General features: G+C 41.5%; 1 protein-coding gene across 1 annotated transcript in view; it reads right to left on the bottom strand.

The window, feature by feature from the left end:
* The window catches only part of zyx (zyxin), an 18,205-nt gene extending 5,831 nt beyond the window's left edge, over positions 1 to 12,374 (bottom strand). The window contains 6 exon segments of the mRNA XM_077576328.1: positions 467 to 988; positions 1,892 to 1,987; positions 2,300 to 2,368; positions 2,370 to 2,557; positions 3,725 to 3,968; positions 12,084 to 12,374. Of these exon segments, the coding sequence (XP_077432454.1) occupies positions 467 to 988; positions 1,892 to 1,987; positions 2,300 to 2,368; positions 2,370 to 2,557; positions 3,725 to 3,953 (1,104 nt within the window). The 5' untranslated portion in view covers positions 3,954 to 3,968; positions 12,084 to 12,374.
* Between the last annotated feature and the right edge of the window lie 1,299 nt (positions 12,375 to 13,673).

Here is a 13,673-nt window from a genome sequence, read left to right as displayed (position 1 = left end):
TATTAATCAGAATGCCGTTTAGACTAGTGGGGGCTTATTAAAACACATTATTAAGAACATTTTTGACTTGATTTCCCTTATAAAAGATAACATTAGTCCAAAAAAAGTCCACCCAGCATAATCTGGCTGAAATGGGTGAAAACTATTTTTTTTTTTTTCTGGAGAGCTCAGTATTGTTCATTTGGTAATTTTACCGATTTGACATGTCATCATCATTGCGCTCCTTTTTTTATTTATTTTTTATTTATTTATTTATTTATTTATTTTAAATATTTTTATTATTATTATTATTTTTTTGTATGTGGGTGATTATGTGTATGTGCGTGCGTGCGAGTGAGTGTGTGTTCATTAGTTCACCTAAAACCTATTGAAAAAAAAATCCCATAAATGCACCTTATACTAATTTTGCCTCTTTGCCTTTCCTACAATTGTTGTTTTCACACACACACACGTACACCGAACCTACCGTGGCCGCAGGGGGAGATTTCATTGGCTGATTGAAGGAGGAAGGTGGAGGAGATGCCACGGTCTTAAATTGGGGAGGAGGCACGGCAACAGGCGGGTTTTGGTTCTGACTGGCAAACTGAGGACTCTTCACGTGATTAGCGGCCATATTGTTTGGCGGAGCAGCGGGTGCAGGCGGGGAGGCGGGAACTGGGGGGAAAGTGCTGGTGCCCGAAGCGGGGGGTGTTTTCTGCGGCCCACTGCCTGAATAGGGAGACTGGTTCAGGTTCTGGTTGAGTTTTTTCGCCAGTGACGAGGACGAAGTGGTGATTTTTGCTCCAAATGGGGACTTGGCCACTGGTGGCGGTGGCGAGTTGTGGTTGGACTGTCGGTTCGTCCGCGCTTTCAGTTCCTCTGCCCAGGGTGCGGGAGGGGGCCGATCTCCCATCTCGGGAGGGGGGAGGAAAGAGAGGGCTGGCTTGGGGGCTGTTGGTGGGGGCCCGGCTGGCTTGGGTGACGGCGCAGTAGAATATTGGTTTGGCAACTGCGGAAACAAAACATTCACAGAAGACATTTCATTAAGTAAAAAAACGATTTCAAGACACAACTCACACAGACAAGTGTGTTTTTAAACAATCTTTCCAAATCTGAAGAACTGGAAAAATCATCAAGAATACAAAAATATTTCCCCTCACTCGCAGATAACGAGGCGCTCTAAAGCAACCGCTATCTTATTATTGGAAGGGAAGATGCATTTTTAGGTTATAGACAACAGCTAATTTGTGAAATGCATGCCGAAAATACTTATTGTCATTCATCTCAGTTTACATATCTCTTCAAACATTATTTAGAAACAAATCACAGAATTCAGTAAAAAAAAATATCATGAAAAAGGCACCAGGGGAAGGTCGTACAAGGCGCCGCAACGCATCAACAGTTTTGAATGAGGCGCTTTGATAGAGCAAACAGTACACGTCACGTTTGGAGCTTATCAACAAGGCTTCAGCTTTCTGACATTTATTTTGTAGATTTGGAGTAAACATGAGTCTGCCCTGGTTGTGCATCTCCCGCTTGGACTAAACACACTCCATTTATGGACCTCTCGCTGGGTCTCTGGCAGCACATTCTGGCTCCATCGCACTCTCACGCTCCACTCTCCGCAAGAGTCTCCTCTTCTTTTTTTTTGTGTGTGCTGTTTTCGCCAACCCGACGTGCTGTGTGTGCAGTTCACTTATCATCGAGCTTTCCACCTGAACTGAGACTCATAAAACCGGACCTGGCATAACTCCAAATTATTTCCACTGACCGACCAGCCTTTGTTTTGCTTCCTTCCTCGGTCCGAATCTTTTTCTAGTCTCATCGTTATTATCATCCGGTGAGTCAACCCCTAACTGTGTTTCACAGCCTGCGCTTAATCGGGTTGATAACGTCACCTTTGCTTTTGTACCTTTGGTTTGAAGGGCGACCGTGTTTCCATTTCTGAAAGCATGTCTGTCAGAGAGTCGATCTGCCTATCGAGACTCGTTTGCTTGGTCACAGGCCTCTGTTAGAGACGGATTATAGAAAGGAAACAGAGAGCATTAATACACACAAAAAGGACTACATACATATAAAGATTGACAGAATTTTTTTTTTAAAATAAGACTGTACAAATTTTTTTATTCTGTATCTCTCATTAGTCATCTTAAGCAGTAGACAAACAGTAGTAATTACTTCAGTCCTACTTTCGAGCCTTGATTTAAATATACAGTATAGTATATATTATTGTTTTTTTTAATGTCATTTTATGGCCTCAGACTCAGTGTGTGTCCTTAATAAAAGTTGTGATATGACGAGGAGTCCCGCCCTGGCTTACCTGAGGGTGCCCAAAGGCGCTAGGAAACCCGGTGGCGGCAGGTGGAGGTGGCGGGGGAGGAGGAGGGGGGCGTCGGGAGGCTTGCCAACCGGGCACTCTCGTCGGGGGCGGCCGGTGGGGGAAGGTCATCTGCGACGGGGGGCGGAGCCGGGAAGGCCGGCGGGGGGGCGTCCGTGCCGAGAGGTGTGATCTGGCATTCGGGGGGAGGGGCCGGCAACTCGTCATCCATTGGAGGGGAAGGAGGAGGGGGTGGGAAATCTGGGGACAATATGGGGGGGGGGGGGTTGGGGGAGCAAATTAAATTACATATTACAACGGCCAAGGTCATAGATGCGATCATGTGACATCATCGTGCCAACGCCCATTGAGAGGCGGAAAAACGTGGCGGGATTTTAGCGGTTGCGGTTGAAGGCTGATGATGTCACAAGGCTATCCTGAGGTAAAGGCTATTTTCAAACGCAGCCCTGAAAAGTGGCTACTATCTTTCGTAAGGCATCCACAACCCAAGATTAGAGGAAAAGGAAACAAAAAAAATCTCCATAAGGTTCAACATTAACTCATTCACTGCCATTGACGGCTATAGACGTCAACAATTAATTTGAACTATTTCTATTAGATTAACATTTTTTCCACTTTTGCTAACAAGAGTATGAAAACCTAGATTTTTAAAATAATTTTACGATGCGATTAATTACAAATACAAATTTTAATCGTTTGACGCCCCTTATTTTATTTTATTTTTAATTAGGGGCATCGGGTGATTCATTTTTTAAAAATTGTAATTAATCACGACTTCACTAGTTAACTAACGATTAATCACAAATTTTATATCTGTTCTAAATGTGTAGTAAAACAAATCTTTTTCAAACTCTTGTTAGCAAAATTGGGAAAAAAATGTTAAACTAATAGAAATAGTTCAAATGAATTTTTGACGTCTATAGCCGTCAATGGCAGTGAATGAGTTAAAAACTAGGGGCATCAGGCGATAACATTTTTAATCGTGATTAATCGCATGACTTCACTAGTTAACTCACGATTAATCACAAATTTTATATCTGTTCTAAATGTGCAATAAAAAAAAAAGTTTTTCATGCTCTTGTTAACAAAAGTGGAAAAAAATAAACTAATAGAAATAGTTCAAATGAATTTTTGACGTCTATAGCCGTCAATGGCAGTGAATGAGTTAAGCACATTTCAGAAAACCTGAGGGAAGGTGGCTAATTACACCACCACCTCATTTTGTTGCGTTAACAATGAAGTAAACGCTCACAATCGGCTGCTAATCAATTCTTTCAGTCTTTAAGAGTCCGAAATGTTACAACCACTAAGTGCACACAGTCAAGCGCGTTCCTGCTCTTGGGTTACAATCGCCTGCGTCTGTCCTGATTGGCTAAACCCAAAAAATCACATAAAAATTTCAAATACCATCACACAGCGAGGGGGGCGGCGGGGGCAGATCTCCGACACGTCCGATCACGCCCGTGCCCACGGGCATCGGCGTCGGCGAAGGCGCAGAGGGAGGCGTCAAGCTTTTGGGCCGCGGCGGGGCCACCGAGGCGAATTTCTTTGGCTGGTTGTAGAAGGACGGCGTGGTGACTTTGAAGTTGAGGGACGACGTCACCATCACCGGCTTGCTGCTGCCTGAGCTGTCCATCTTCTGAACACTGACCTGAGGATGATGACGCACATGAAACACAAAACAATACATGTAGTTTGCTGTTAGATGATGTGGTTTCATTATTGAATTTTTATAAACACAATGGTAACTTGACACAGGGATGTGATTTGACCAAAGTGAAATTATCTGAAAATTTAGCCGGGGGTCTGGGGGCCGCTGGCACCCAGCTAGGTCCAGGGTCCGTGTTTTTAAGTACTTTCAATGCACTCACATGACAAAGAAATAGACAAAACAACAGCATAAATTTTCAATGTATATTGAACTATCCCATATAAAATGGCAGTTTTAGTCAACTCAAAATCAGTCACATTCAAAAACATTGGCCTGCCTTTGCTTTTAAAAACTATCACTGAGAATATCATCATATCTAACTAATGTGATTACTAAGTTAACACATAAATAATGTTGAAGAGTTCAAATTTCATGAACAAATAATTGTATCATGACCAAATGAAAAGTAACTCATATTAGAGCATACCACAAATGTCTTTGTTATAGCAGAAGATGTTATCTGTCGGAGTCATGTGCATACACAATGAACTACCCAAAAAAAAAAAATTGATTTTTTTTTTGTGTGTGTGGGGGGGGGGGGGGGGAATAAAAAATACGGAATTCCGCGAATTAGCGGAAAAATCACATCCCTGTTGACACCATATACGCTTTGTCTGACAGCTAGCTTAAGACTGACAAACAATACAAAATGTCAAACACGGGCTAACGGAACTAACTTCATAGTCATCGGGCATATATTCCATATCTATTGCGAAAACTAATTCAGCTAACTAGTTCACTTACAGTAGTTGAGAAATTATTTTTTGTATGAGTCTTCGAGACTGTGTTATACTGCCCCCCGGTGGCCAAATTAGACATAACAGCTAGACTTGCATTGAATGAATGAATCTCAAAGCACCACAATATATCTTTTGTGTTCTTAACGAGGTCAAGAATATTTTGGATAAACATACTTAAGTTGAGTCTAATATTATGACCTGCGGTGAATTAGATCAGGTTTGAATAAAATATCCATATAAGAAACATGCAACAACAACAAAAATAATTGTGTTCCAGATTCAGTGAACACAAGAGTGGACGCAAATGGACGTCGGTGTAATGACAGAAAATGAATGAGTCCATTAGCACTGGACCGTGCGCACGGAGCAGACGCGACAGACTGCAGCAACAGCTTACAATATGTATCACGCAGTTGTTTATGGCGACATAATCAATCACAGTCCCGGTCGGGTCACGGATCTATAGCTAACATTAGCGTGCCAGGTGCGTCAAGAAAAGTGGGTCGGCTCAAGTATTCACCTCACATGTGCTTGATGTTAAACTTACAGGGATTCCACACAAAGTCTGAATATATTTCCCCGAAGACCACCAGTCCCAAACATGACCTTTAGTTAACACGCAAATAAAGTCATTTCTACAAACACACACTAGCCCGGTCAGGCCTCTTAACCAACGCTCCGTTCAAGGCACTGTTGTTAACTGACGATGAGTTGGCACATTCTTCTGTTATTTTTGCTGCACTTTGATGACCTTAACCTGAAGAATACCAGAGAGAACTTTGGTAAGCTCATTTACATTTTTTTTGTCAAGGCGCACAAGATACACTTCAAGTTCTGACAAGACAAAAAAAAAAACAAAAAAAAAACAGAGCTCTGCAAGTATTGCATAACGAGTTTCCCTGACGTGAAAGCCAAACCACGTCGCATTAAGACTTAGGTGGAATCTCCCTCATCCATATCGAAAGTGCCATTGCTACACAAAGCCGTGTCTACAGAACCCTGACCAAAAAGCAAGATATTACAAATGAGATTTGAACACAATTTCCACCATTATAGGTTACATGACCTACTACAACTTGTACAAACTGAATGTATCATGCATCGGACTGAACAAAAAAAAAAACACAAATTCAAGGCCTATTAAGTGGTTGCTTACACAAAGCGGAAGTCGTTGAAAAGCCTCAATGTTGCCAATATCACATTAAAATGGAGGAAATGTGTGTTAGGTTATGTCAAAGTGTAAACCGAGCGTCCACAATGGCATATTTCTGCTTTTGCTGTCATTTTTTAAAGAATGGACATCGTCTCGACAATGTTGTTCTGTTTAGACCGGACAGGTTCTGTTGTGAACAAAATCATTTCATTTTTTCCCACTCATTGACTCATCATGACGATAGCACTTTGGTGAATGAAAGAAAACTAAAAACGGTGTCAACGAGGAAGCAGAAGTCAAAGTGAAAAACACCCATTTATGAATGTGCAATCTCCCATTAATCTGGACTGAAGTTTATGTTTTTTACGGTTGAATAATTCCAAAAGAGCAATTCAGTTAAAAGAAAAATGGCCTCGTCACGTTTTGTTTTCTGTCTGGATAGTATTGCTAGCTAAGCTACTTTCTTAAAGTATGATCACATTGTGTTTGTTTGAAATGTGTTTCCTGTATGACATCATTGAAATAAAGTACTGAGTAAAAAAAATAAAAATCTGAATATACAGAGGCCACGAGCAAGGGCGAGCATATCTGATCACATAAAAAATACAATATTGTTGGAACGTGGCCATGTTGCCGTTTTATTCCCATTTTACTTGCTTGTCCTTTTGTAAACGGACCCTCATGTATGTACTAGCCTGCACAGATTGACCTGTTGCGGTAAGTATAAAATACTTACGTTACACTAAAAAAACCCCCCGCTTGCAGCCATGTTTAGAGCAATAACAGCTGGCTCTTAACTCTTTGACTGCCAAAAACGTTAAATAACGTTTCGTAAAATCCAATGGAGGAGTGCCAAAGACGTTAAAAGACGTTTTTTTCAAAACAGGTGAAACTAACCATTTTCTATTGTTGATTACTCAAAAACGGAATAAGGTAGAAACAAACTTTTTTTTTCTGATGGAAGATGAGAGTCCAATCTTGTTTTAGCAGTATGTGTGTTTCCATAGTCCAAACACATAATTTTCTATGGACCTTGAAAGATCAGTCAAAATGCTTAAAATCGGCTGGCACCCACGGCATCCCTTTTCTGAAAACGTCTGGCAGTCAAAGAGCTATAGAAATGGACCTACTCTTCATGTAGCGTGACACAAACGGCTACAAAATGTGTATTTGTGATACTTTGCTTCCAAGGGACCAGCGCCATTAGTGCTCGCAATAATTCACGTCAATTCACGGCGCTAACGGGTTGCATGTGTTCCTTGGTACAGTCTGACGGGGATTAGAACAACGTCGACCCCAACGCGGCTAATCGGTCTTGAAACTTGATCGTCGAGATGTGAGCGAGACCCTTTTGCGGTGGAGAGAAATGTTGCATTACAGCGCGATGACATCACCTTCTGTGCTGTTTTGCCCCCCCCCCCCCCCCCCCCCGAGCAACGGCCCTCCATCTGTGCTGACTTAAGCTTTGCAATACCCAAATGAGGAACTTTTTGGCAATGGCTAATCTCATCCATAATATTTTTATGTTCCTCACCCTGCAGTTCCCTTTTTACTTGAACTGTAAAGACGTCACTTGCTCTCATTTCCCCTCTCCGGCTCCAACGTAGGACACCATGACACGGTCTTACCGCGGAGCCGTAGCCCAAATTGTATGCTATTAACTATTCTGACTGTAGCATACCTTTGACATGACTGAATTGCTTGGTGGTACTGTACATTGGAAGAGAGAAAATACTACACCGTGAGCATGTACGATCTAAAAAGGGCAACCGGGCGACGCTCAACTGCAAAGCAAGATCATTATTATAACTTTTACACTTTAATTAACAAGAGTCAGCAATCCCAAGATTCCACGTGAGCTTTGAGCAAAGACAACTGCTTTGAGACATACTCTAGATTAGAGATCGACCGATATGTTTTTTTTTTTCAGGGCCGATACCGATTATTAGTAGTCAAGGATGCCGATATTCATTTTCACTAAAAGGGAAAATATTGGCATCAAAATTTAAAAAAAATAGAAACTCCAGCTCCTATGTTTATTACGCAACTTTTTAGGGTTCATAGAATATTGGAGTTAAAAAAAATCATAATCAATAGACTCAGGGATCTCCCTGGGGCAGTAGCATGTCTTCAAAAGTTAAATAAAAACTTAAATAAATACAGTAGCTCCCTATTGTTATCTACAGTAAGTAAAGTTTGCGAAAATTTCAAAAATATCTCGAGTAGTAAAATTGTACTTATCTTGGTTTTAATTTACATTTTCAAACAAAAACAGAAAGTGCAGAGATTTCCCAGAGTCAGCAGCATCTCAGAAAATGTAAATACCCGGTAATTCGTTCCCTGAAGTGAACACTAAGTGTTTTTTTTAATGGATCTATTATCGGTCCAATGATTCTTCAAAATGGCTGACGCCGATATTCGTCAAAATGCTGAATATCGGCCCAGCCGATAATCGGTCCATCCCTACTCTAGATGATCTGTTAGTTGTCAATGGGGAAGGTTTCACGCAAACACTCAGTTAGTCTCAAATTTTCCCACCGTGCGACAAAAGGTTATCTCGTCTTGTTTTCGGAGCTACGGCCTCAGGGATGAGGTAGACGAGTTGCCCACGATCTTAAAGAAAGTGGTTCAAAAACGGCTAGTAATTAAGAACAGCATGCTCTAAAAGTCGCAATACTGTGCTTTTTTTTTTTTTTATTATTTTTTAATATATCATCCGGACGTGAGGCCATCAGCATTTGACAGTTTAGACTGCAAATTCACACTTGGCAAGAGTTTTTTTCTGTACCAGACTGCAGAGTCAATTTGCTTCAGAGACAAAAAAAAAAGCTTTAATGGTATCAACTTCGTCATTCGGCTTAATATGTGCCATTTGTAGAATAGCTACGGGTAAAGTTGATCATTCGAAAGCATCCGCCAAATCGAGCTTTTGATGCAGTTACAGTGCAGCCCTCAAAAACAGACTTTCTCCGGCTTTGCGCGAATGCCTGCTATAGGAGTTCGCCTTTTTCTTCAGTGGTGGCGGTAGCAGGCCTTTTTGCTGTGTGTTTTTTCAAGAAGTGGCACTGAGCTGCGGTCGGGAGCAGAAAAACGTCTTGCCAGGTGGCAATTGTGCAACGCTGCTCCAATGTCGATTGGCAAGCCAAGGGCAAAGGGAACGATACGCTCACAACCAGACCAGAGCCCGGAGATCAGCGTGTGCTCAGTTGAGGTCTGGTTTTCAGCCTCTGGAAACAGGACGTCTCCGCTCCATCCCAGAGGAGGAGCAGACAGACATGTTTGTGTCACATAAATACAGATTTTTTGGGGGGGGGTTTGTTTTATTGTTCTTTGTATCATGATTTGAGGAGGCACTTATTCTGTAAACTGCCAGATGTGGTTGTATATTTGTTTGCAATGTCAGAGGAAGAAAGACTCAAGTATCTGTTGAAGTAGAAGCCATTCTATTTGGCTTCATTTCTGTTACACGCTTGGATAAATGGATGCCTACTGTTTATCTTTGTGTTTTAATGGTGCATGACACTAAATGAGAAAACAAGCTACAAAAACGGCAAAGCTATCAAGTGCTGATGGCCTCACGTCTCTCCAAATCCTCAGCAACACATAATATGGCTGCTTGATAAGTTTTTTTTCTTCTTTTTTTTCTCTCCTACGCATATTCAACATTTCTCATCTAAGTGGCTACAATGATTGTAAAAGTGTGCGAAAGTATGTTTAGGATATAAATCTATTGTTCCGATGTAAATAGCACAACCTCATTTGTGGGAAAGTGTGTCTAGGTCACTAATGCGGTGACAAACAAGCCTTTGGAGACGCAATCTCACAGGTCACTAGACATCCATTGAGCACCCGTGCTGTGCTCCGCCTCTGATCACACTGAGATGAATAATTAAAGCAATGTGCATCCAAACGGCCTTGTGCCAATCGGAGCAAAGCCGCGTTTTCCAACTCTCTTGATATACAAAACAGAAAAAGTACAACGCCGTGATCGAAGGCTGTAAATAGTTTGTGTGCGTCTCAACTTGTCGAGGCTGCAATTAAAAGAAGAATTCACCAGAAAAGCAACCATGTGTTCAGCCATTCACAAATCTTCTCCACATCTTCATATAGTCACGATTCACACAACATCCTGTCAGGCAGAAGCGCTGCAATGACCTCAAAACTAAACCACAACTGCTTTCTCGCTTTAGTTTGTTTGTTAGCAACGACGCTTTGGCTTGGGGCTCGATCCTCCATCTGTAAACAATAGCATACATGGTATGGAGTGAGGATGTCAGACGGATAGCCACATAAATGCTAAATGTCAGTTGCAATTATATTTCAACATTTTCCTCAAAGATCAAGGTGACTGGATGTACAGAACATCCTCACATATTTGTGAATCTCCATCCCTACCTACTTGTAAATGTTACTGTATAACTGCATGCATTTGCTGAAAAATACACATAATCAAATATGTAGCTGCTCTTTCTGCAACACCTTAAAATGCAACCCAAACAAACTCCTCGTGCCTTGTAAGGCGAGTAGACTTAAGGAGTCATTGTGTTGGGCTACTGGCAGCCAAACCGCCAACAGCAATGTCAGGGAAGAGTCCAGGAAACATCTGATTGGCTGGCGAGACTCCGTGTGGCGTTGAGAGAAAGCAGGGTGTTCAACAGCAAAAGGTCCGGAGCACTGTTGGCATAATTGTTCATCTAGATGCCCAATGCACAATAACTAAAGCTAAATAGTTGTTGTAAGTTAAAAAAAAAAATGTAATAAATGGCTAATAGCAAAGTATCATTTTGTACTTTTACATGTTGCGAAGCAGTGGCATACACGGCATGTGTCATCGCAATGACAGTACTTTTTTCTTTTCTTTTTTTTTAACTTGTAGTCATCTGTAATCAGTAGGCCACTCATTTTTATGGCTATCACATCAACCTACTTCACTGACACCAATTTCTATTTTATGTAGTCAGTACATTCTGGTGGCATCTTAGAAAGAGTACAAAACCCGTCAATGTGTGCATTTTATAGCTAATAGCTGAGGACAGGTTCCACAAAAAAATAAATGTAAATTCAAAGAATTGGACTCGTCCAATCAGAATGTTGTGACGTCATCTATATTGTTTTTCTTCCAGTTCCAAGGGGACACGTTTGCAAAACATAGGGGTAGCTTTGATGTACAAATAAAGCTTTTAATCTCCCCCTCATTAACATCCATGTCCATAGCTGACTGGTGAATACAAATAAGAACACCTGGGCAACCACTGATGACATAAATTAATATAGCAGGTTATGCCATCGAGCACATTCAAGTGTATATTAAGCGATAGATCAGGTAGTAATAGAAGGTAAAGCTACAGATGGCTAACATTGTAGCGTGGCAAGCAGGAACACTAGCTAGCTAGGTCAGGTGCATAAAAACCACCAAACCCTAAAAGCTAGATTCACCGAAGACAAAAAGGTTCAGTTTAAGCTTGACGAATGTTAATTCGTCGGTATTCTAAGCGGGCTGCGGTGTAGTCAAAGCAAGACAAATGCTCGCCTGACAGCTCAAGTCACAGCGGCCGCCACTCACCTGCCAGCGCCGCCGGCTTCCACGCAATCTCAGCCGGGCTGTCACTCAAGTCGAGGCAACGGCGGTCACGTTAGCTTAGCTGAGTAAGACCACCAGCACGCCCACTAACAGCCGAGCCGCGGCAAGCTAGTCCGGACCAAGGTGGCGAAAGGGACTCCGGTGAAACAATTCCTCAAATGTTTGAATTAAACGAAAGCTTGAAAGCACCGCAGCTAGCGCGCTAAGCTAACCGAGTCAACTTTTTGGTTTTTCTTGCTAGGTTGGTTGCTTCCGCATAGCCGCCCTTTTATCGTCGATGTCCATCAGCTGGGAGCGAACTACTGAACTGATCTTGTGATTCTGTTAAAGCGAAATAGCACAAGAACCAAGAGGTACACTCGAGTTTAAAACACGTATAGAATACCATGAGTGCTTAAGCCACTTAAAAGGTTAACAACATGTGTGCCGCATGAAGACAAGCTGCAGAATCCTAAACTGACACAAGAGTTGTCCTTATTTGGTAACTTGTGTCAGCGTGTCCTAAAACACCCAAAAAAGAAAGGAAAAAAAAAAGCACACACCACTTCCTTTTCGGCTTACTTAATTACAAAGGCACTCACCGTGGTAATAATGCACTTGAAGTGGTTCTTCCCCCCTTTTTACTTCCAACTCTTTTCTTGTTGCTTGGTTCCTCTTGTTCCAGTTGCCAGTAATGGTAACTTGTGCCTTTTCTGTGTCTCTCTCTCCCTCTTACTCAGGCTTCCTCTTTCCAGCTGCTAGACCCTCCCCCTGTGCTTTTCAGACTGGATAAGGAATGACAGCATCCTTTCAAACAAGTTCTTTCTCGTTTGACTTTGGCTCAGGACTTGCGTAGTACAATGTAAACAGCACCTCACTCACTCACTCACTCACTCGCCCCCCTTCTCTTTCTGGATGTGTATGAACTGTCCAGTCGGACCCCTCCTCCTCCTACCCCCCCCCCCCCCCTTTGCTCCCCTTTCTCTCTGGATTCTTGCAGCATTCTTCATTCAATGACATCAACCTCTCTCCTCGCCTCTCCTTGTAAGGTCAGGAGTGGGGGAATGATCAGGGCAAGAGTGGGAGGGAGAGATAATGGGTCAAAAAAAAAGGCAGTATCAGGTACAGATACTAATATTCGCAATTCTGGTTTGGAACACAGAGAGCTATAACAACTAAGGAATGTGTTCAAACACGAAATGATCATTTTATTTTTCCCATAAGAAATATTGTAAGCGTGATTAAAAGGATAAACATCATCAAGACATACATCATTTCAAATTGTTGTTGCTCTTAAGTTCCAAGATTTTCCATATCAAATTGCTCAATTGACTTTGCAATCGCTATTAGGCTAACAATACATTTTATGTATGCCCATTTGGATCAAACTGTACACATTTTTATTTTATTTTAACTGTTATACAATTTGACTAAATTTAACAAACACAATAAATTCAAATACTCACTTTATGGCAATGGATGTATAAAAAATAAATGCTATGAGTCGAGTCACCATCTGAATCATTTGCATTTCCACTTCTCATCATCGTCGATACATGATTTGCAAGATCAAGTTTAAACCTCAAATAAACCCAGTCTTTGTTGAGCTCTCAATTGAACGACTTTTCAAGGTTTCTTCACTGGCAGTTGGTTCGGTAAGTGCACTTGTTTATAGAGAGTAAAGGCATTTTATGACCCCGTTTCCTCCTGACATCGTGATAACAAGTGTCTATGTCAGTGCCCTCGCTGCGACGTGATCCCGGAGGGCCATGAAAACTCCCGTCTTGCATAACAACCGTAAAACACGCAGTTGGCGACTCACACAGCCAGCACTTGTGAAACTCATCAGATTTATTAACCGTTTTTTATAGGGGGGAAAAAAAAAATCGAATGCTTTTGGGTGAAACTTGAGTTTTGGAATGAGTGATGTCATGAGGTTGACATGATTTGGTTGTGTAAGGAACACAGTTTATTTTTCATGAGAAGTTTTAAGGCAGGAGCGTCAAAAGTCATTTTTGTTGTGGGCCAAATTGTAGTTATGGTTATGACTTGTGAAGCTATATACATTTATTATAAATTCATGGATGGATGTAAACGTCAAGGATAATAGTTAATCAATTTACTGTAATGAGAGAGTTGGTAACAAAAAAGTACTGCAATATCTGAAGATTTGTATTTATTCCATATGACAA

This window comes from Vanacampus margaritifer, chromosome 9 (assembly GCF_051991255.1).
Source record: "Vanacampus margaritifer isolate UIUO_Vmar chromosome 9, RoL_Vmar_1.0, whole genome shotgun sequence".
In the NCBI taxonomy this organism is placed as follows: Eukaryota; Metazoa; Chordata; class Actinopteri; order Syngnathiformes; family Syngnathidae; genus Vanacampus; species Vanacampus margaritifer.
The sequence above is the reverse complement of the archived record's forward strand: the minus strand, read 5'-3'. Positions and strand labels throughout refer to the sequence as shown.